This window comes from Acomys minous (genome assembly GCF_964271855.1).
Source record: "Acomys minous genome assembly, chromosome: 12".
NCBI lineage: Eukaryota > Metazoa > Chordata > Mammalia > Rodentia > Muridae > Acomys > Acomys minous.
In genome coordinates, this window is record NC_140493.1 from 40,484,802 (window position 1) to 40,509,726 (window position 24,925).

The 24,925-nt window shown below is 44.4% G+C and overlaps 1 protein-coding gene across 1 annotated transcript in view; it reads right to left on the bottom strand.

Moving 5' to 3' along the window:
- WASHC5 (WASH complex subunit 5) overlaps positions 1-24,925 on the bottom strand; it is a 53,748-nt gene that overhangs the window by 22,675 nt on the left and 6,148 nt on the right. The window contains exons 2-13 of the mRNA XM_084749148.1: positions 23,919-24,211; positions 23,202-23,347; positions 22,390-22,474; positions 21,529-21,629; positions 18,942-19,134; positions 16,318-16,470; positions 12,873-12,986; positions 10,962-11,133; positions 6,636-6,763; positions 3,522-3,651; positions 1,617-1,729; positions 72-238 (exon numbers count right to left, since the gene is read on the bottom strand). Coding sequence (XP_084605274.1) covers positions 72-238; positions 1,617-1,729; positions 3,522-3,651; positions 6,636-6,763; positions 10,962-11,133; positions 12,873-12,986; positions 16,318-16,470; positions 18,942-19,134; positions 21,529-21,629; positions 22,390-22,474; positions 23,202-23,347; positions 23,919-24,104 — 1,688 coding nt within the window. The 5' untranslated portion in view covers positions 24,105-24,211. The remainder of the gene's footprint in view (positions 1-71; positions 239-1,616; positions 1,730-3,521; positions 3,652-6,635; positions 6,764-10,961; positions 11,134-12,872; positions 12,987-16,317; positions 16,471-18,941; positions 19,135-21,528; positions 21,630-22,389; positions 22,475-23,201; positions 23,348-23,918; positions 24,212-24,925) is intronic.

Genomic DNA, 24,925 nt, shown 5'->3' on the forward strand with positions numbered 1-24,925 from the left:
AGAGGGACACACGGTAAGCAGATGGACCTCCTGGCCTTCATCAAAGGTAAACATCAGTGTTTCCACATTACCTGTCAATTAACTGCCAGGCAAAAGAAAGGTCCCCAACAATCTGCATTGTGATCAGGACTTCCTCCTTAATGTTGATGGTTCTGATCATTTGATGGAGAAACTTCCGGGTATCAGCCAGAAACTGGCAAACTTGCAGATTTGATTCCAACTGATGAAACTCCTGAACCTGCATTATAGAAATCCAAAAAACTTCTTCAGTGCACTTTTTCCCCTTCAAATAAACTACTCACTCACTAACAATTTTTTGACAAAGTTTTCATTTCAAATTAAGCTTCAGCAATCTATAAGATAAGTTCTAAGAAAGGATACAGTATCTGGGATTAGGAACTGCCTCCTGCTCTTCTCCCATGCCTAGAGAACATAACAAGGCAGCACGCTCATCGTCCACTTTAGAAGAAACACCACACCTTGGAAAACAATCTTCCTGAGTATGCCCACACTACTAAAACTGTACTGGGTCACAGCACAACCAAAGTGCTGGTACAGTACACTGCTACATTCTCGCAGTTTCCTTAATGTCCTCAAATTTTCATGTGCCACTCAAGAGGTCTGGGCTCTATGCCAAAATAAATATGGCAAAACAAAACATAACAAAAACGGAGGTTTATGAAGCTGTTTATAGCTATAGTACAGATTAGGAAATCCCCAACAAATACACATTTATGTAAGATGCTCTGAGCTAACTGGAAGTATTAGATAAAGTTGCTATTTATAGTGACTATCAGAATAACCTTGTACATGAAAAATGTTAATTATAACAAAAGGAAAGAGTATAGCTGATGCTTTGAATAGTTAGTCTGAGGTAGTGTGCTGATACCCTTATGTCACATTTTAAGCCTACATCGACAGATAACTAAAACTCTAAGAATGGTGATGTAGAGTCACTTCTTTGAGTGTAGTCATTTTTGAGGATATATAAAATTTAAACATTTCAGAAAAGGAAAATATCACTATGTAACTACTTTTATTTCTCGCGTATTTACTTCTACTATTTCCCTCCAAACACACACACACATTTTACATACCTAAAAGATGGCATAGACCTACATTTTTGTTTTTACACCTTATCATAATATCCCCTATATTTCTATGTTATTTTCATAATTTTGTTTCTAAAATATGCATTTATTCAAGTTCAGATTCCCAATTCTTGCTATAGCTCTCCTAATGCTGACCACTCAGTCATTATCCTAATTTTAAAATAATGAATATAACACTACAGGGATTGTTTCTGATGAACTATACTCTTAGATATATTTTTATTAGGTGGGTTATAAGGTGTAACTTCTCACCTAAGACATAGTTTCAAGGTTTTAAAAATTATTTTTAAGTGTGTGTGTGTTGTCTTATCTGAGTGTGCGCATGTGTACGAGTGCAGGTGTTCAGGGGCCAGAGGCATCGGAGCTCCAGGTGGCTGTGAGCCGCCTGCTGTGGGACTGGAATGGGACTTGCACCTCTGAAGGAGCAGCTCAGCGCAGCAGCACACCCTCACTGCTGAGCTGACTCTCCAGCCCAAGCCCTGTGGTTTAAACAGCCGTTCTTACCTCCTCCAGAGCTTGGATCAGTTGCACAGTTTTTCTGCCTGCAGCAGTAGAATCATCATAATTTAGAGACAGTATTTGTTTTGAGATTTCTCTGAACCAAGCTTGAAGATTTTCTATTAATATAAGAACAAGGAAATCACATTGAGACCCAGAATGCCTGTAGCCTTGGATGTAAGCCATCTGTTACGAATGCAGTTCTCACGGCACTTCTACCACGTGATAAACAACGCGCCCAACAGTTCTCCGACCATCAACAACAATGTGGAGGACAGGTGCCCTAGCAGCACAGGCTGGATTTTGTGCATGAACAGCTCAGCCTGTGATCCTGACTACTGAAGGGTTAAAGGCCCACACTCAGGCTGCTAACAGGAAGGGCTAAGGTGTTCGTGGACTTGGAGAGGGTTGGAGGGCGCTGGCTGTTGGACAGGACATGGACCTACTGAGGAGTTTTCTGGAGAAGTGAAGGTGGATAGAGACGTGGGTTGTCAGAAATGAAGAAAGTTATCTCTAAGGTGAAGGACAAATAGAAGCAGAAGCTTCTGGGCAAGGAGGAGGCTAACATGGCAGAACTTCGAGGTGGGAGCAGAGGGTTGTGGGGATTCTGAATAGGTTAGGGGTGCCATAGTACTTATGACTTTAGTGGTCAGACTGTCTTTTGGGAAAGATTTCTAAAAAAAGATGTATTTCTTTTAATTTTATGTGTATGTGTGTTTTCCTATATGTATGTATATGTGTCACATGTGTATAGTGCCTGCAGATGACAGAAGAGGGTGTCAGGTCTCATGGCGCTGGATTTACAGACACTCATAAGCTGCCACGTAGGTGCTAGGAACCAAGGTAAGATTTCCTAAAAGACTCAGGATCAAAATCATTAAAGTAAAACTTAGCATGTTTCCTTTAAAAAACTGCTTGTGGGAGGTGGACACAATGACACACGCCTTTAATCCCAGAACTCGGGAGGCAGAGGCAGGTGGATCATTGTGACTTTGAGGCCAGCCTGGTCTACAAAGCGAGTCCAGGACAGCCAAGGCTACACAGAGAAACCCTGTCTTGAAAAACCAAAACCCCAAACCAAACCAAACAAACAAACAAAACAAAACCACCGCCACTACCAACAAAACAAAACAAACAAACTCATCCTGCGGCCCCACTTGATGGCCTGTGCTCTGGGAACAAGATCAGGAGATAAGAATCTTGGGGTCTAGGCCATAGCTATCAGTAACCCAGGGAGCAAGCACTTCTAGAAGACCGCAGAGCTCCCTAGCCTTCATTTCCTTCCCCCAGCTGCAAATCAATACACTGAGTTTTATCTAATACCGGGTGGGGTGGATTATGGCTCTCAGCCCTAGCTGTGAACCAGAGCTATAGGAAACACTAGTTCATACTTCAAAGATAGGTTGGAACATGAACTCTAGCTGGAAGTGGCACAGACTAAACACAGATTGCTAAGAGCACGGCCATGCGGGACAGTTACGTCTGATGAGAGCAGGGTTTGTTGACATGGTCAGAGTGAAGGTTAATCCCATACCCTGCTTGGCTGGGTTTAGAAGCAGCTGTGAGACACACCTGTGGGCATGTCTGTGTGGCCTTCCCAGAGAGGCTTAAAGGGGGAGGCCCACCGTGAGAGTGGGCAGCACCAGCCCATCGGCTGAGGTGGACTTAAAAAGAAGACAGTAAGCCAAGCAGCAGCACTTACCCTGCCCTTCCTGCCTGCAGAAGCCTCAAGCCCTGCTTCCACATCGCCTCTGCCAAGACCGGCTGCACCCTCAAACTGTGAGCCAAAATAAGCCCTCCCTTCTCTAATTTGTTTTGCCAGGGATTCTCTGACAGCAACCAGGAAAGCACCAGCCAGTTCCCAAGGCGTCAACAATCTAAGCACACCCGTAACTCCCCCACAGCAATTACCGTTCTTCTCCACTCGGGTTAATGGTTTCACCCCAGAAAAGACATCAGCGAGCTCGGTCATGCGCTCGGAGCCCTCCTTCTTGTAATACTCCCACTTGGACTGTTTCTCTGAAAGCATTTGCTTGAACATCTGTTGACAAGATGGAAATATTTATTTACTCAAGAGAAAGTTCAGGTCAGACAGTTTACACAGAGATCCTCAATGAATCCAACTTACTTTAAAAGAACATGTAGCAGAGGGCCGGAGATGTGGCTCAGTGGATAAGACACTTGAAGGGCAAGTAAGGACCAGATTCAGATCCCCAGAACTCACAAAAATCAGGCAGGTGTGGAGGCAGAGAAAGCCAGCCAGCTGGACTAGCTGGATTGCTGGGTTCTGGGGTTTTGTGAGAGACTACACATGAACTGAAAGTGACCTAAGAGGCAGCCAATATCAACTCTGGCCTCCATATGCATGCCGCGCGCGCATACACACACACACACACACACACACACACACACACACACACACACACACACACACACCTCTACCTACCTATACATGAAAACACACATACATACAACATACTCCCACAGAAATTTAGTCTGTGTACATGGATGCACCAGAAATTACCATTGATGCTGATGCCATCTCTTTGCATCATTACATTATAAATATGAAGAGGAAAGCCAGACAGGTGTTCCCAGGCTGCGTGCACATACAGAAGGCTTCAAAAGTTTCCAGGCCTTGAAGATTCAATTCAGAAGGTCTTGGGTAGGCCTGGGAATCAGCACTTGATATGAAATTATATTTGCTCTATGGCCTTTTCTAGAGAACAACACTCATGATTCCAACTTAGTCACAAGAGGGTTGAGAACTGGCTTGTTAGAGGATGAGGTAATGAACTAAATGACCTACTTAGGCCCTTTCTTGTTGCAGTAGATGGCAATTCTGTTTGTTAATTCTCTCCATGACCTATGCAGATAGAGTTTGCAACTCAAGGTTGTATTTTTCTCCCTTGGAAACAAAATTACTATACACACACACACACACACACACAATATATGTATACATTATATATGTATAAATATACAATACATATACATATAATATACATATTACACACACACACACACACACACACACACACACACACACACACACACCAGAGATATCTAATCAAATGCTATGCTATATCACAGAAAGCACAGAATTTTTACACTGTGCTTTTATGAGATAAATATGCATGGGTACTAATTTTTCTCTTAAGAGAATCTGCATTGGTCAGCTGTAGGTGAGGCTGTGGCGTCTGTGGAGGAGGTTATCCACAAAGGATACTTAGGCTGAATCTTCCCTGAGTGCCTGGGATAAATCAGTGTCATTTAACAGTGGCAAAGCAACACCACCAAACAACCTTGATTTCAGGCTGAGTGGCTTCAGGTCCCCCATAAGCTATTCACTGAACTCAATGGTGTTCCTATCTGGTGAGACAGAACTGCAGACAGAGCATGGCTGTTGCATTCATTTGTTTAAAACAAACTTCACTTATTGTGTGTGCATACATCCTATGTGTGGGAGCATGGGCACACGTACACGGGGAGGTCAAGCTTTCTGGAGTTGGTTCTCTCTCTCTTCTGTGTCCTCCTGACAGAAGCAAGCTGCTTCCCCTGATTCCAGAGTCCAGTGAAAATGACTCTTGATTAGAGATGTAAACTTGCTTAGTCAGACCCAGGCCTGGCCTGGCTGGGATTGACAGCACACATCACCACATGCAGCCAAGATAATATGTTCGTAAGGGAGCACTGTTGCACACACAAGTGATATAACTGAGAGATGGCTGTAGAGAGCGTGGCTGTCTGGTCGCCCGTCTCTGCGATGTTCTCCAGCACGCTCCCTTGCTTTGTGTGTCACTGTGGCAGATCCTTCTCTAAGGGTCTTCAGAAGCTCTGGCTTCTGTTCCCAGGAATGCTTATGTACGGTGTGCGTGCCTGTGCCTAAGCACATTTGTACATGCATGTGGGTCAGCATGCACATGGAGGTCCAAGTTAAATGCTGGAATCCTCCTTGGTCACTCTTTCATCTCATCTACCGACGAAGGAGTGGTCAGTCAAACTGGGAGCTTGCTGGTCTTACTGGCCGGCTTGCACTGGGATTTGCATCTCACGTTAGGAAGTTGCTACTACTGGTGGGCTGCCATGCCCACTTGGCATCTAAGTGGGTTCTAGGGATCTGAATTCTAGTCCTCAACTTACTAAGTTGAGTATGTCAACTTGGCATAAAATAAAGTAATCTGAGAGGATGGAACCTCAAATAAGAAAATTCGTCCATAAGATCAGGCTGCAGGCAGGCCTGTAGGGCATTTTCTAAATTAGTGATTGATGGGGGAGGGCCCAGCCCATTGTGAGTGATACATCTCTAGGCTGGTGGTCCTGGATTCTATAAGAAAGCTGGCTGGGCAAGTCATGAAGAGCAAGTCAGTAAGCAGCACCCCTCCATGGCCTCTGCATCAGCGCCTGCCTCTAGGGTCCTGCCCTGTTTGCATGCCTGTCCTGACTTCCTTCCATGATGAACAGTGACACGGAAGTGTAAGCTAAATAGACCCTTTTCTCCCCAAGCTGCTTTGGTCATGGTGTTTCATCACCGCAATGGTAACCCTCACTAAGACACTCAGCAAGCCGTTAACCTCTGTGTTATCTCCCAAGACCCAAACCCCAGTTTTTGCATAGATTTTCATGAGTGTGATTCTCATAAATGTCTATATTTCTCATTAGACTAATCTCCACAACCTGATATACTTCCCCAGTAACAAAATGTTGTTAAATGCTTAATTCTGTCACTTTCTATAAAAAAAACAGTGCCAGGCAGACTGAAGCTGTAGCTTGACTCAGAGACACAACTAAATCATGTTTTCTGATTTCTTTTCTTTTTTTTTTTATGACAGGGTTTCTCTGTGTAGCCTTGGCTGTCCTAGACTCACTTTGTAGAGCAGGCTGGCCTCAAACTCACAGAGATCTGTCTGCCTCTGCCTTCTGAGTGCTGGTTAAATGTGTGTGCCACCACACCTGGCTCTGAAAAATATTTTTAAACACAAAAAAAATCTCTAAGGACTAAGGCTATTCATTTAATATTTTTACCTCTTTGAGTATAAACTCAAATTGTGCAGTGTCCAACAGCAACTGGAAGAGGATCTTGGGATTGTACTTAGAGTCTGTCAGAATCTGGTCCTTGATTTGACGAAGGCGTTTGTTGTTTGGGTCACAGGCTAGAAAGGGGAAGAAGAATTTCTCACTGATAAAATGTATAGAAAATACCTATGAAATAGATGGATTCTTAAGTACCTCCCTTCACTTTCAGTATTTAAAGAGTGTTAAGCAAAACGTCTACCCGCAGTAGGCTGGGAACATCATATATCCATGTTGTGGAGCACAGCTGCCTGGCTGTGACAGCTGGACTTGTAACTAACCCTGACACGGCCACACTAGTCCCCGAGTCACTGTTGAATACAGGACAACTCTGGGAACGCGCTTGGTAAGCATTTCAGGGTCGGCTCTTCCTAACTGCCCGCAGTGGCTCGGCCGAGCCTTCTGGCACACTTCACAGGAGACAAGTCTCCTCACGTCCCACCTCTCTGAATGTGCTCCTGGTGTAGGGTCCATCATGCCCTTCAGATGCAGAAAGGCAACCTGAAACCGCTAGCTGCAGAGATCTGCTTTCTAGGTCGGCTCTTGTGGTATCTGGGAATTTTGAGTTTTGGGCAGAGTTCTCGCCATTCTGAGGACTGTCAGAAATGATTCTCGAGGCCTTAACTGTTTATGCCAACAATGCAGAAAATGCTGAAGGCTGCTTTTGTTCTTTGGTGCCTCTTGGTATCTGCCAGAAGAAGCTGGTTGTGTGATTAGCTCTCAATAGAGGCCCTGGGCAGCCGAGTCTAAGAAGCCCAAATGGCCGGCAACATTTCTCACCTACTGGGCAAGTTTAGCAGGTCCATGTGACTTCACTGACTGATGATTCTGGAAAGCATGGCCTTGCTTTCCTCTGGCCTTGCCCACGCGTCCTTTTCCTTTTCTGATGTGCCTTCCTTCTGTCTGCTGTATTAAGTCACACCTGTGAGTACTCCCTGCTGAGTTCTCTTAGGGAACCAGAGAACTAGGTTTAGGTCCCTGCACACAACAGGGAAGGAGGAATTCCCACAAGAAACATGCACCTCCACACAGGAAGAACCACACATGTGGCCATCCTGCTCTTTGAAAGGGCATGGAAGGCCCTCTGAGCTTTCTGTGCACTGTCCAGGTAGAGAATTTAAGTCAACTAGGTCAAGGTCACAGTACTAGGTAGTGACTGATCCACAGACAAAACCAACAGATATCCTGGTTTTCAGTTATCCTATTAGCTGCCAAGCAAAACCATTTAAAATAAAACAGATGGATTAAAAGAACAGAGAGATGGGAGTAATGGCTCAGTCTGCAATCCCCAGTACTTGGGAAGGAAGGGGCTCCTCATCACTTCAAGGACAAGCAGGCACCAGAGCTGAGGTCCAGGCCAGCCAGTGCTATGGAGTGGGTGAGATGATGTCTCAAAAATATATAAGTAAATAAGTAACAGACACTATATTTGTCAGGCCAATTAAAAAACAATAAAAAAGTAGGCTTTGGCAAAAATAATTACAAAATGAAAGCTATTTAGACTACAAATAAAGTTGAGAGTTCCCAGATAAACCATGCTGAAGCCCAGCCATGACCAGTTTGAGACCGGTGCATTCCTGCTTGCTCAGCCCTCTCCGAGTAGAGCAGGATGTTGGGCAGCCCCAGCAGGCCCTTGCTGCGAGCTCAGGCATCATGGAGTGTTTCTGGTGACTCAGTTGTGGTAAAACCTGTGAGGCCATTTTGCATACTGATTTCTATAGTCCTCCATCAGGAGACATTTACTCATCACACCTCCTGAAAAGGCTCAGCTGCTGGGGACACTGCAGCGATCTGGTACTTCATCCATTCCCCAAAAGCACCTGGGCAGAGGAGAAATGCTGGCACTGGTTAAACACAGAACCCCCAAAGGAGTTCCATCTGTGGTCCCCCTCTACTAATGCTGCTGCTGCTTCCTCTTCCTCCTCCTCCTCCTCCTTCTTGAGGAAAGGTCTCTGGTATTTCAGGCTGGCCTTGAACTAGCTATGCAGCTGAGGACAACCTTGGACTTCTGATCCTCCTGCCTCTACCCCTTGGAGAGTTTATACATGCATGCTCAAATGCTCAGTTTCGGGCTCTTCTGGGGGTTTGGACCGAGAGCTTTATATATGCTAGGCCAAGTTTCTACCACCTGAGGTGTATCCCTCACCGCTTACTTGTCTTAATTCAGGTTAAACAGAAGACCTGGCACTAATTTGCTTTCACCTTTGGATGAGGGGGCCTTAATCCAGGTGATGGGCAAATATCTTTATGCTTCCACACACAGTAACATTTAAATTCTTGGTACATATGAGGGTCTAGTCTTCCTTGACCTGAGCATCTCTCTTTGATCTGCTCCTGAACAATTCAGGGCAAGAAAAGTACAGGAATTGATCCTAGAGCCAAGGTAACCACCTGGCCACCTTCTGCAGCTCGTTAGCTGTGCTCATCCAGTGTTGCTTGGGTACTGTTTCTCCATCAGCTACAAAGTAATGCGGACTCAGCCTCTTCTGGGGAGAGAGCTTCAGTGGAGCAGGAGGAGTGACACACACACACACACATACCATGACTGTAACAACAGAAAGCTAAGTAAGCAGTTCCTTTCCCCTTGTGTAACTCATGCCCAGAGAGGCAAAACACCCATGTACAATTAGGTCGGACTTTGGACAGGCATAAAAATGGAAAATAGATATAGCTAAAGATGAAAGCCCAGATCTCTGGTACACTGGAGTTTACCCCTGTCCAAATCCAGGAGACTATTGGCTTCCAGAACATAGGCCCAGCTGTCAACCACAGCTGCATAGAGGGTAACTCTGAGGCTGAGCCACTGGAAGACCAAAGCTGGTTTTGGGACAGGCTAAAGTGAGAACTTGTGTTTTATATATATGAATTTGGTAGGGAAGATTATAACCTGAGCCACTGGGCAAATTCTTGAAGTCAGAAAAGGAGTTTGTGTAGACAAGTAAACTGTATTAAAAGTAAAACTGTAAAAAAAGGGCAATTCCTGTCCTTGCAGAGGACAAGTTTGTTTCCCAGCACCCATACCAAACAGCTCAAAACAGAAACTCTAGCACACATAGCACACACAGAGGCAAGAACATAGATAAAAACAGAAAGTCTTAGAGCATGTTGAATTTACACTGTAAGCAAAGTGTACACATGGACCTACACACCAAGAAGAAAATGATGAAACAGCTTGGAAAACAGCTTATGTGGAAAACACTTAAGAACCCAGAGAGAGTTAAGAAGGAAGTCTACACATTTTTAAGGACATAAAGTGTGAGGAAGTCCTACTGTGGATGGGTCCTAGGAAGTGGAAATGGATGGCAGGTAAAGGGGCTGAGAGCATCTGGCTCCAGGAGCTAGGAGGCTGTGGCTACTGGGTCATAGAGGGGCCAAGCAATGATCTGGTGGAGCAACAGGGTTTGCTGAAAGAACAGGAAGTGAGGCAATACAAGACACAGAGCAAGGCCTCGAGAGACGATGACTGGATGAGAGGTGAAAAGCAGAGGGCTCCGCCTATGTGGCGATGTGCATCTGTGCATCCTAGCTTTTGAGCAGACCACCACAGGTTCAAGGCCAGCCTGATCTACATAGCAGCTCTGTGGCCAGGCATAGCTATATGGCAAGACTTTGTCTCAGAAACAAAACTCAAGCAAAATTCTAAGAAGTATTAGCAGGTGAAGAAGGTATGTCTAATTTGTGGAGCAAGGACCACATGCATCCCAGAATAGCTATGAATGCAGCCCAACACACTTATGGATAACAGCCTCATACCACAATCTAAAGGGCAGATATTCCCAAATTAGGGACAATTGCTTTTCTTGCCCCTTTAGCCTCTAAGGGCTGCCTGCACTCATGGCTTGTGCCCTTCCTACCTTTAATGTCAGGACTGGTTGGCCACATTCTATGCCTGGTGCCACTTCTGTTTCTGATGTGCCTGCCTCACTCTCCTGGTTTACTGGGATAATCTAACATAGTTTCCTGACTTTCAGGTCAGCAGAATAGCATTGTCTGAAGTTAACCCCTTTTGTGCGTTCTCAATTGGTCTACCTAGTGTGGTCAGTGACATACTTCTTGAACATGGGAGTCCCAAGTCCTCATATTTCCCAGCTACTACCAGTGCCTGACAGGTGACATCTGCTCAGGTGGGAGGCTGATCTCTCCAAGTTGACACAAAAATCACTCCCTTCAACAGTCAACTGCCTCTCCTGCAGCAGCCAGCCTCTGCTAAATGCTCTGCATTGTGACCCAGCCCGGATCTGTGCAAAGCTTTGTGTGGGGCTTGCCTGTGTGCAGTACCTGAGTCCGCCGTGTGAAGCATCAGCCAGCGGATGGCGACATTGCAGTCTCTCAGGCAGTTCAGCAGCCTTGGGATATTGTCCAGAAGCACCTCCTCCCTCAAGTAACCTTCCTTCAGAAACTGCTGCACCTGAGCGCGGACTCTTTCACTGACACTAGCATATCTGCTTGCCTTTGAAAATTAAAAAAAATCAACAAGCTGCGATTAGATGCAAGAAGAGCTATCTTGAAAATGAATCACATTCAGTTGAATCCTCCAACAAGTACAAGCCTTTCCTTCATCTACCTACCAGTTCATCCCTCCCTCCCCACTTCCCTTTTTAATGTTATTTCTACATGATGTAATAATGCTGAACTTTGAACACACAGCAATCCTCCTGCCTCTGCCTTCGGAGTCCTGGGAATATAGGTATGCCACCATGACTAGTTTCATTAGCCATTTTATTTTATTTATTTTTTTCATTAGCCATTTTAAAAGGAATATTGTGTTTAGAATTCAGAGAGTCAATTTTAATTTGGGGTGTGATTAAACACTGTTGGTTTTATCCTTTTATATTTTGTTTTCTGTTTTCTGTTTGCAAACTGGACTGGGTGGTTTCTCTGATCCCTTCAAATTTGTTTATTTTTTTAAGACAAGGTGTCACCATGTAACCTTGGCTTGCCTGGAACTCACTATGTAGACCAGGCTGGCCTCGAACTCACAAAGATGTGCCTGCCTCTGCCTCCTGAGTGCTGGGATTCCAGGGGCACACCACTATGCAGGCTTGATCCCTTTAACTCTTAGCTTGGAAGGAAAGGAAGCACAGAGACAGAGCTAGGTTGCCTGTTCTTCCTGTTGCAGTTGACAAATGCAGAACAGAGTGGAAACACTCAAAGACCAGACTTTGGATTTCAGTCAGGGTCTTGCTGTGCAGCCCTGGCTGGCCTGATCTCACAGTGGGTCTGTCTTAGTGTTCTGAGTGCTGGGATCACCACTCCAGACAAAGGAAGAGGCTTCCACAAGAATAAAAAGTCCATCTCAGTAGATCAAAATTGTGATGGTTCTAACCAATCTTTTAGAATCCTGGCTATTTGTTTTTACTACAATAAGGGTCCTATGTTAGGCCTTGCTAACCCTGTCAAGTTGGTTTTAAAACTCTGAAGACATTTCTTCCAATGTCACAAACGAGAAAATGTAAAATTGGAAAAGAATTCGAGTAACAGAGAATTAATGCTGTGTCATCGGTAAGTATCGAACGCCACTTTCCTTCACATGCTTCTGGGAGACAGGCCAACAGTGACATCATTTTGTGCATGATTTAAGGGATTCAACTGACTTGAACAAAACACGACAGAGGTTCTGGAGCCAATATTGTTCTACATACAATGGGAACTCTATGACCAGAAAGCCAGGCAGGAGCACAGAGCCATTAAGAAATACTAAGTACATGCTTGCACAAAAGATTTTATTCATATTCCTTCATCTATTCAGCTATTTCATTTTGCCTGGTGTTCTTGCCAAAGACAAAAAATATAGCCACATAACTTAGAAACAAGTGTAGCTCTTGTGCTTAAATAAGCCAACCGCACACCAGCTTAAATCACAGCAACAAAGCAGTACTCATTTTGATCTTAGCAGCTTCAGCCAGCTCTGTTCACAGGACATGGTCTTCACACAAGGGCAGACAAAGTCAGCTGTGGTCCTGTCACACTGACTCATCTTAGATATTGACTCTTTCTTAGGGCACGAATCCTGAATTTCCTCTACCACCCAAGTGTAAACCTATAATTAACTCTGATGTACACCTTTTGCCTTCTAGTCATGCAGTGAGATAGACATCTAGGAGTGTATTTTCCAAGTCCCATGGGATGTGTACCTAGCTTATTTCCTGTAAGGCAGGCCTGCCGCCCTCGGTCACTCACCACACCTACCTGTTCTTTGACGTTGGAGAGGTCAAGGGTATTGTTTAAAGCAGTTTTTGCAGCTTTGTAAGGTTCCCAAGCATCAGCTAGATTGACAGTGATGCCCATGTAAATGCTGATCACCTGAAAGAGGGGACAGTCAGTCGACATCTGCCCAGCATCGAGCCCATCAAGAATAGGGGTGAGGAAATGCAGTTATGCACAAACTGCCCTCCAAACAAACACAAGGAAGAACTCTTTGGAGTAAGAGTGACAAGTGTGTCCTTCATGGTAAAGTGAGACAAATCTTCTCTTCCAAGTGCTGAGTGCTAGCCTCCCAGATGAGGAAAGTGACAGGGAAGAGACATGCAGTGACAAGTAAGAAAAAGCACTGGCTTTTCTTTTTCTTTTTCCTTTTGAGATGAGGTCTTTCTATAGCACCATCACCCCTAGCTCAGTTTTTAAAATTATTTTTACGCTCGTAAAAGTGATGGGGCTGGCAAGATGGCTCAGTGAGAAAACACATTTGCCATGCAAGCCTGGCGACTTAAATTTAATCTCTTGAACTCTGGCATTTGTGCATGACTTACTACACACATGCTCATGCACACGCGCGCACGCACACATACACACACATACATGCACTCATGCAAGCACATGGTAACACAGTTTTTAAAATCACTGAGGGCTCTTGAAAGCTATCAAACAAATCTACTGATGTCAACACTAAATGACTTTTAATTTCTGTTTTGTGTGTAGGTGTTTTGCCTATGTTTATGTCTATGTATCATTTGTGTGCCTGGTACCCACTGAGAGCACAGAAGGGCATCAGATCTCCCGGAATTACAATTAGGCATGTTGTGAGCTGCCATATGGGTGCTGGGAATCAAATTCAGGTCCTTTGGAAGAACAACTATGCTCTTAACCACTGAGTTATCAGTCTGGCCCCTGATTTATTAACTTTCTATCTTGCCTTCCAGAAAGTAAATTTCATGTAATAAATTCTTCTAAGAGCAGTTTTACTCATTTCCCACCAACTGTTGTGTAGCACTTTCATATTGCAAAACTCAACTTTAAGGCGATTTTTAATTGTTGTTTTTGTTTTTTAATTTGATATGATTCCCTCTTTTATACAAAAGCCATCTAGCTGTGTATTTTTTCTCAAACATTTAAACACATCTCTCTCTTTTGGTTTTTTTGAGACAAGGTTTCTCTGTGTAGTTCTGGCTGTCCTGAAACTCACTCTATGCTGGCCTCAAACTCAGAGATCCATTTGCCTCTGCCTCCCTGAATTCTTGGACTAAAGCCATGTACCACCACCACTACCCAGCTAAACACATCTTTTAAATTAATGGTTAATTATAATTGAATTGTACAATAGTGAGAACATAGTTTGTAAGCTATCAAAAGTATTTTTTTTTTACTTAGTTGAATTCTTTCATGTTCCAATACTTCTTCAACTTTCACATATATTCTTCAAACACTCAAGAAACATTTATGAAAAACTTTTGTTTGGAAGATATACATGAAAATTTTCCATCATAGTTAGTTTTGCCAATCTTCCCACTGAATCTATAGATTTTTGTTTTATGTATTTTGAGTGTTATTGCATGCATGTAACTTCACAACTGTCAATTCTCTCAGTGGACTATCCTTTCTAAGCATTTTACATCATGTGTCTTTATTGATGGTTTTCTTAGACATCTCTATTGGCTGATAATTTCTCACAAGCTGTTTATTGGTTAGCATTTGCCTGGCATATCTTTTTTAAAGCCTCTTGGGCCACATGTGTGGCAGATGTACTTCCAGGTGGCATATATCAGGTTAGCACGGTGAAGCAGAAGTATCGAGTTTTCTCTTTGGTTGCTCAACTCCAAGCTGAGAGTTCACCCCACAGGCTGACAGTGCCCCTTATCTCTTCCATGCTGGCTGTTCGTCTCATGCCACCAGGGCACTGAGGGTGCCATTGGACAGCCAGCGGTGACTCAGCGGCTGTGCGTCAGCAGTGAGAAGGGAACAGACCCGCTGGGAACCTGAGCCAATTCACTGCGCTACCACAGACTCTTTGTTCTAGTACACTTCACCTGTGAGGTGTCACCAGCTTTACATGAAACTAAGTTTACATGCTATAAGCACATCCCTACAGTTATCTAAACTTAGTAGATCTATTAGCTGTGAAAGTGAAGATTCTATTTAAAATTTGACTAATTAGATGAACCCTGCTAGCTTAAGTTCATAAATAGCTGACCCTTATTTAAAAAACAGAAAGAATGAACAGTTCTGGCTTGTATTCTCAATAGCCAAATTATGAAAATATTTTAATACACAATTTTTCTTTCAAAGTATCTATTTTAAGCAAACTATTAGTGTGTTTGCTTAGAATTATTTTTACTAACTCGTTCTTCATGTCAAAAATTTCTCACTACACAGGGTAATTTTGCTCCTGTTTTTTGTGTCTAATTATTTATAACATTTTTTGGCTTCCACGTTAAAGGCAAAAGAAGAGGGCTGGAAAGGTGGCTCAGGAGGTAAAGGTGCCTTCCAACAAGCTTAAGGACTCCGAGTCAATCCCTAAAGCTTGTTGGCAGAAGGAAATGACTCCCCCAAGCTGTCCTCTGACCTCTACACATGGAAACATATACAATAAGTAAAAGGAAAATATTAAAAAGGCGAAAATATAGAAGGGTTCTGCTTATTTCTGTTTAAAAATTTTTAATTAAAAATTTTCCATACAATATACTTTAAATTATGTTTTCCTCTTCCCCCAACTCCTCTGAGACCCTCCCCATCTCTGTACCCACCCTCCCCATCTCTGTACCCACCCTCCCCATCTCTGCACCCACCCTCCCCATCTCTGCACCCACCCTCCCCATCTCTGCACCCACCCTCCCCATCTCTGCACCCACCCTCCCCATCTCTGTACCACCCTCCCCATCTCTGTACCCACCTCCCCATCTCTGCACCCACCCTCCCCATCTCTGCACCCACCCTCCCCATCTCTGCACCCACCCTCCCCATCTCTGTACCCACCCTCCCCATCTCTGTACCACCCTCCCCATCTCTGTACCCACCCTCCCCATCTCTGCACCCACTCTCCCCATCTCTGCACCCACCCTCCCCATCTCTGTACCACCCTCTCCATCTCTGTACCCACCCTCCCCATCTCTGTACCACCCTCTCCATCTCTGTACCCACCCTCCCCATCTCTGTACCACCCTCCCCATCTCTGCACCCACCCTCCCCATCTCTGCACCCACCCTCCCCATCTCTGCACCCACCCTCCCCATCTCTGCACCCACTCTCCCCATCTCTGCACCCACCCAATCTGGCCTTGACGTCACTATATTTCTGAACATGATCCCGAGCCCTTGACCTCCTGCCTCTGAGCACTAAGCTTGGGTTCCATCTGTGTATAACATACTTGGCTCCAGGAAGTTAGTTCTGTGACAGTTTACAGAAGGGGAGGAATACTTGCCCAATTATCTGGAAAGTACTTATCCACGATCTCTCTCATTTTTGCTTGGTGGGAGTGAAGAATGGAAGGTTCGAAATAGAGGATCACGTAGAGCATGGAGGCTTGATTCGCCAGGGCCGTGCTGCGATGCTCTGGCAGAGGATAGGCAGAGACCTGCAACACAACAGCAGCCCATGACACACGCCTGATGCCAGCAGCCAGTTCCTAAAGTCTCACACATCAGCTTTCAGGGTCATGGCCCTGGGAGCAATGGCAGAACTCTGTTCTTTCCTCTTATTTAGAACCCACAACGTTCTCTTCCCTTCTACTGCAATTCAGTGTTTTCCTTACAAAAATAGAAAGTCTTAATCCTCCTTGGCCTCCTTGTTGTCATTTTTGTATTTGTTCCACACAAGGATTTCTTGGAACTTATGGACTTCAAGCAAATAAAATCACAATTTTTAAAAATCAATCTCTAGTTGTCTGTCAAGTCAGTGAAATTCCTCCCTGATCTCAATGGAGTTTCTTAGCCCAGCTCAACAGTTGCTTTCTAGAGCGCTCACTTAAACTCCTGTAAGAACGGAACACTGGCTTGGGAGTCTGAAATGCCGGCCTCTGTCCTCACCTTTGCTGTGTTCTCCCATCTGTCTTTCCCATGTCTGTGCTCTCAGGATCTACATCCTTATGTGGTAGGTAAGACTCCAGCTACACTGCACCTACATACTTGAGCTACCAAGAGCAGGGAGGGAGGTGTCATCACAAGGACAGATGTAGCAAGTGTACTCCTGAGATGGACACAGCCAAGGGACCCAACATCTCAGACTCTCACCTTCTCCTGAGATGAGGCTGAGAGGGACGGCCAAGGCTTCCTCTGCTCAGAGTGCAGATGTTGGCAATGTGCGCAGAATCTAGCAACCACAGTTTTCTTCTCCCAGATGATGCGGCCTGAGACTGCTCACCTACAGAGACCTCCTATCCAGACCATCCCACCCAGCGGTTCTCAACCTTCCTAATACTGTGGCCCTTCAGTACCTCAGGTGGTGGTGACCCCAACCATAACGTTGTTTTTGTTGCTACCACATAATTGTAATTTTGCTGCTGTTAGGAATTATAATGTAAAAATCTGTGCTTTCCAGTGGTGTTAGGAAATTCCTGTAAAAGAGTTGTTTAGCCCCCAAAGGAGTTGTGACCCACAGGTTGAGAACCACTGATCTGACACCCCCCCCCCCCCGCCCTCCCCCCTGCCGTTGTGTATAGAAGTGTTAAGATTCTGAGCTGGTGTGCGGTACTTGGTGTGTCTCCATTAGAGAATGCCCAGCCCAGCCCAGCCCAGCCCAGATTTCTGTACATGTCTCTGTGTGTATTCTTAGAAAAGGCCTGGGGTAGTAACCAGAATTCCCCATTTCTTTGCCTAACTCTTTTTCCCCAGATTGTTCATATACCTGGCTGGAAGAGTCTGATTCCTAAACTTCAAAATTTTCAGAAACTCTTTTTCAAGCATCTTTCCAAATACCAAGGTACAAGAGAATTTGATTACCAGTCAGGGCCAGGGGAAGGGAGGGGGTGCTGGACAGAGTGGAGTAAGGCACAGAACAAACACAGCAGCTTAACTTTTCTGCTGATGAAGGCGGAACTGTAACACACCCCCTTAAGAGAAGGACCATGCCCTGAGTAAGGAGGAGGAAGCTGTGATGAGGGAGGCAAGCAAGCAGCATGGGCTGGGTCTGCTGTCCAGGCGTGTGACCTGGAGAGGGCTGGTAAACGTGTCCCAGCCATCTCCTCCCCCACAGCAACATGGGGACAATGATGTCCACTCTGCAGGGCTGCCAGGTGCAGCAAGGAGAATGGCATGCGAACAAATCTCCTGCGAGGCTACTTTAGTCTCAGCAAAGGGCAACAGATACAAAGAGAGCTGTTCCAGGGCAGGTTTGCTCTATGATGATCCAGCCTACCTTATAGTAATATAGACATACATGAAACCATGTCTTTTCTCCCCTCAGAGTGAAGACAAGGGTAAAGGAGCGAGAGCTCCCCAATGGGAAGGGAAGCGGAGCACAGCAATGCTCTTCCGGCTTTCCTTAGTGATGCACGCACTGGGGAGCATATGAGCTGACTTTACGATGCTGCAGGATCTTTCTAGGCCTGCTCAGGCTGCCAGCTCTGTCTAGACTGCCCTTCTGCTCCACTTTATCACCAGTGGCAATCCTGTCACCACTGCTGGTGGCACACAGGCTTCCCCTCAAACTAACATGCAGCTTATTCTACTGTCACTCTTCTGGTGGCTGTATCCCTTCCAGACCTATGGGACCTCCCTGGGTAGGGAGCAGAGCCTGTCTTCTTTGGTGACAAATCCCCAGCATGTAGCCATGAAGAACGTATCACACACTCTCAACAACTGTTTCCTGAGTGGATGATTTAAAAGAATGCACTTTCTTTCCAACTGCTCACTTCCCATCTTCTTTCTGAAACCTCGGGTTCACCCACACTAACAGGTCCTTTCCTTGACCCTGGAGTGTTGTTCAAAGCTTTTGCAAATTGTTTCTAGGGGCTGTTCTGACTCACTGGAGGGAAGAAAGAAGAAAAGGAGGAACGGAGGTGGAATGTAAATTCCACCTTTGAAGTGATAATGGCCCTTCGGTTCTCACCTGGTTGTATATGTCATCAGACCTCAGGCGTCCGATGACCATGCTGATGAAGGTTTCGTTGATGGGCACTCTCTGGAAATAGCTCTCAGGGTAGTTGGGTGGTCTTTTGGCTCCTGGCTGGCTGGAATAGCCTGTACTTCGTAGCAGCTTACAAATGTCATCCATATTGGAATCAGCAGAGGATCGAGCAGCACTGAGTCAAGTTCACAACGGGAAAAAGAAGAGCCAAAGAAATCATCTATTAGAAACATGTTAAGTCTAACAGTGAAGGACTCCATCTAGAAAGAACAATGGGTCCATTAGAGCCTTATAAATCAAAAGGATACATTTAAAGAATCTATTTGAAGGGTAGGTATTAGTCCTCTGTAAAGGCCTACAACCCCCTTTCCAAATCCTTGGAGCTCTATTTATCTCATCATAGTTTCCAACCATAAAAGCAAGCAAGCAATATAGTATTTGGAATACACTACAGAATACCACAGCAGGTTTTGAGTTGGTGTCTTGAGATCAATGGATTTTAAAAATGAAGTAAAATTATCTTACAGAAATGAAGATGGCAGAGAGCCCACATCTGTTCTCGGTAGGTCTTGACTCCAAATGGTTTCAGGTTCAGGTCTGACTGACAACTGTGTTATATACAGAGTACACGTGTATGCACATATGTGCATATATACACATATATACACATATTTATAGTGTGTGTGTACTGGATTTCTTGAGACAGGGTTTTTACTATGTAGTACACAATACCCTCAAATACTAGCAATCCTCTTGCCTCTGCCTCTCAAGTGCAAGAATCACAGGTGTGCATTAGCATACACAAGTTTATGTAGTTATTTTTTTTAAGAGTTCCTTAGATTTTAGAATTATGGATAAAGAATGTGAAACTCAGTCAACATTTACAAATTTAAAAAAAACTTAAAAATCATGTCAGTGTGGCTTTACATTACTCTGATGTTTTTTTGTTTTTTGTTTTTTGTTTTTTTGCAAGCTGAAGAGTTCCAGTAAAAAATACATGGGATTTTTTTCATGCTAGAACAGTGACTCTGTAAGACATGAATTCATCTTAAATACTGTCTATCTGCTACCAGGGTCTCCTTCAGCACTGTACTGAGCTGCAACAGTGTCCCACTGACAAAGGGGCTCCCGTCCCTGGGATGCTACTACCCATGGGATAAAGTCTAAGCATTCAAAGGGAAGGGACATAAGTGAATACTTCTCTTCATGCTCACATCACTTAGCTTTTGTTTCTCTGAGCACTTTCAGGAGTAGAGGTAAGGCCATTCAAGTTTCACCATAACACTTGATCTCCTAAAGGCCTGGAGGTGACTCCCATTTCATTTTTCAAGCATGGATGCAAGACAGTGAAAGGACAAAGGGATGTGAATGAATGATCTGCAGCAGTGGACAATCCCTTCAGGAATGATAATGCTGAAAAGCCACAGGCTGTATGAGCAGCTCCAGGTTAACTTACAGAGGAGGCAGAGTGCCAGCAAGTGCTGCAGACAATGTCCCCAGAAAGCCACTCTGTGGAGGACCTGCTCCTCGCTGGCCATTCCTGTGAATTCGACTCATCCTATCTTCATCCTAACTCGTAAATGGCCCCTGCTTATCAACCATTTTTTCCCTGAGATGGCTTCTACATTTAATTTGTATTCAGAGTTGTTTATTTGCCTTGTATATATACTTCTCACTTAACACTGCTTGGTTTTAGACTTACTGAATTGTGTGTGTGTGTGTGTGTGTGTGTGTGTGTGTGTGAGAGAGAGAGAGAGAGAGAGAGAGACAGACAGACAGACAGAGAGACAGAGAGAGAGAGAGATTGATTGGCTGTGGGCTGCCTTGTGGGGGTGCTGGGAAATAAACTCAGGTCTTCTAGAAGTTTGCAGATACTCTTTAACTGCTAAGCCTATTCTCCAGCCCCATGTATCCATTTTTTGGACACATTTCTTCAAAAGACTGAAACCCTGTGTGGGAAGTGCTGGGGTTAGAAACCTGTTGAAGTGGCTCCATGGGATTCTACTTCTGACAGCCACACAGCTCTGCACAGACTCATGAAACCCAACACCTGGGCTGTTGTTTCTGTGTCTATGCATGGGGAGAAAATCCACTTTCAACCTCATTCAGAATGATAGTTTTTTGGCCATCCCCATGAGAATGATGACAGAAAACTCCTTCATTTCTTTATGTATGCCAAGGGGTCTTGTTTGAAAAGTAAAAAAATAAAAACAAACAAACAACAACAACAACAAAATCCACAAAACTTTCAAAGCAAAAGAACACATAAAACTTTCAAATCCCTTAACACTTATCCTCAAGTTAAAACATTCTGATTTCAGATACCCATCTTCTCATCGTGGCCTCAACAGTCTCTGTATCGCTACGTCTTGGATACAGCATTTTATATATAGTATACAGTTTTCCCGGAATGTAATACACAAAAGGGTAACGGCTATACTCTTTCAGTGCATTCAGAAGATGTATGTACTTCAGCATCCTGCACCACAGGCCACTGCTCCCAAGGGCACAGGAGCACGCAGTGCACTTCATCCACAGCAGTGTTCTGGGGCTGTGAGGCCAAAGATACCTGTATCGATAGTAAGAAACCAGCATTCTCTCTCTGACTTCCCCTTCGATCTTCTGGTCTATGACAAGCAGCATTACTCCGTATAAGTACAGGGCTTCACACTACGAAGAGAAAGGACAATGGCTGAGCTCACAAGACTGCCTGTCTGCAAGGAGTGATGTCGCAATGGTACAAATGACCACTCTGGTCATTCTTCCTGAAAGATGTATTTATATTTCAGGGTAAATGCATGTTTTTCTGCAAAGGGATCTCAGCTACTGTGAAGAATAGGCTTTTAAAATTGACTGAAAATAAAATTTAATTCCTAGTGATTATTTTGATCAAGGTTATAAAATAGAATCTCAATTCTATGAGTAAGGATGGCCTTGAACTAATCTTCCTGTCTCCATCTCCCGAGTGCTGGGGTTGTAGACATGGCCACCACACTGGCGCTAACAGACATTCTTAAATGATGACCGTGTACTAAGTACCAGCTTCATGTCCTGGATGAAAAAAGATGGCGCTCTTACACAGAGGAAGCTCATAGCCCAACAGGATCCTTATGCCATTAGTAACTTCATTCAATACAGACACACTCTAAACCCATAACTATCAAGCTATTTTCTTTTCTTTTGAGGAATTGCATTCTGTACATATTGATGCTGATATTATTATTATTGTTGTTATTATTATTATCTATGACACAGTCTCTCTATTATTTAGCCGTTGCTGTCCTGGAACTGGCTGTATAGACCAGGCTGGTCTTGAACTCACAGAGATCTACTTCCCTCTGCCTTCCAAGTGCTGGGATTAAAGTTATGCGCCACCATGCCCAGCTGTTTCGTATTTTTGAATATGCACTTTACAGTCAATACTACTTACTAGAAGTTGTTTTCCATCCTCATTGAGAAGCACAGTTTCTAAGGTTTGCTGAATATAAACTCCTTCATTGAGATCATCGAGGTATCTAGACGTGAAATGCCAGGCAACATATTAATGTAAGCAGAAGCTCTAACATCTTTGAGGGAGGAAAGGCTTTCTGAAGACAAGGCAGGACACCAGGCATTCTGGCTTCAGCTCCTCTAGTCCTTGCTGTTTTTATGAACCCGAGCATCTTATGAGCTGTAACTCATAGTGACTTGGGGCCACAAGTTAACATTTATAGCTGTTCCAAGTCAAGGGAATACTCCCTGCTCCTGAGTTATAAAACAGCTGGAGCTCGGAAGCAATGGCACAGGACATGGCCTACCCACTAAAGGTCAGTGACTTGGTAAATTCTTAGGAACTGCTGATTTGAGCTGGGCCTGGTGGAACAGGCTTGTCTTCACACTGACTCCAGAGACAGAGGCAGGGGACTGTAAATCCATAGTTGTGCACAACACAATGGAAGCCTATCTTAAAACAAAACAAAACAAAAAACCAAAATGCTTTTTTAAAAAAAGTTAAGTTTCTCAATTAACATGACATGTAAAGTGTTGGAACAGGATCACTAGGCGAGGGACTGAAAGCCCGAGGGCAGAGCGGAGCAAGTTGATCACGACCCTTGACAGGAGCAGCAGCAGGTTTCCATGGAACTGCAGCGACGTGTGGCATGGGTGGGTGAGCTGTGGACCCGAGAGAGGCACACATGTTCTGCTGGCTCCCTTCTTCCCTGCTATTCTCCCAGAACAAGCTGTTACAAAATTCGTGCATACCTGTTTAAGTCTACGATGTATTTATGCACACTTTGAAAGGCTAAATAAAATCTGGTCACTATTTCTATGTTGTTTTCCCGAAATTCTTCATCTAAATCCTGTAGCTCAGGTTTGGCTTCCAGTTTGCTTTCCCAGAACTCTGGACCCTGAGAAGGGAAACACACTTGTGTTAAAAGTCAGTTACGGTATATCTGTTGGAAACACTTCCAGGTTATCTTACAATAGTGGTTTGTGTTTTTTTTCTTTCTTTTTTTTTTAGACAGGGTATCTCTGTATAGCTCTGGCTGTCCTGGACTCACTTTGTAGACTAGGCTGTCTCCCGAGTGCTGGGATTAACGGTGTGCGCCACCACACCCACTTGCTTTATGGTTCTTATATGTTAAAACAAAAGCAGATCAACAGATGGTAAGATGGTACAGCAAGCCTCGAATCAAAATCCCTGTGGGTGAATGGCAACCAAGATTAGCAGGCTTTCAAATGTATTTCAAGGTGAAAGGCAATACCTTACTGGTTGTTTGCTTTAACTGGTTAATACTGTACTTTCTACACAGTACCCTTCCTTCTCTTATTTTTAAGTTAGAAGCTGATGTTAACTTTGACTGAAAAGCTGTCCTTTTAATGCCCTGTAATTATCTGACCACTTCAAGCCTTCTTGCTCCCAGAGAAAAGCTGCTTGTATAGAAAGGACAGTCATATCAAAGCCACGGGGAAAAGCACCTTAAAGTAGCTGAAGTCAAATATGATGTCTCCGTATCTCTGCTGGTCCGCCCGGTCTTTCAGCCGGAATACAGCAGGAATGAACTCGGACAGCCGCAGCACCTCGGCAATGATGGCATTGCCACAGGAAACAATCCTCAGGATTGCCTGGCCACAGAGGTTGTTCTCAGCCAAGAAGTCCAGCATCGTGATGGTGACCCGCTATTCCACACCTGGGGGGCTTCAGAGCTGGGGTCTGTGGATCACGAGGGGAGGCCAGGTCTGTGGAACAAGTGGCTGCTCCATTAAACAACCTATATGAGGAAAAAAGAAAAGAAGTTAACAATTTTTAGAGAAATATCTGTATATGCTTTTGAAATGTATATACAACTCATGAAAACTATGTCACTGAGTTCTGGTATGAAGAAACGGCTATTCCCTAATATTAACAGAGAGATAAATGTTGGTGCTCAGGTCAATTCCTTTTTTTTCTTTTTATTCAGTTTGGGACCCCAAGCTATGGAATGATCTCACCCATATTTGGGTTATGCCTTCCTTTCTCAGTTAGGTCTCTCTGAAGACTCCCCTAAAGGCAGACCCACAGATGTCTCCTGGGTGATTCCAAGGCCAGCCAAGTTGAGAACGAAGATTAGGCACAAGGACCGCTGCTAGAGCCACACTCTAGGCCTCTTCTTCAGCCCTCTGCTTGCTTCTCATGAAAAAAAGATAAGGTACAGCTCATCTTGGAGCCAGAGTGGGGCTACCGGACATGTGTGGCTCTGGTATAACCTACCTGTACAAAAGCATCCTACTACGTGATATTTCCCCAAGTCACTACAAGTCAATAGACACATCCCTGAACATCATTTTGAGGATTTATCCAATGGACCCATAGGTATAAACATGCCCACAATTCCTTTGAAATTTTCAGGGGCTGGAGAGATGGTTCCACAGTGTTTGCTGTTCTAGAGTTCCTACACAAGCTCACACCTGTAACTCCAGCTCCAGGGGATACAATGCCCTCTTGT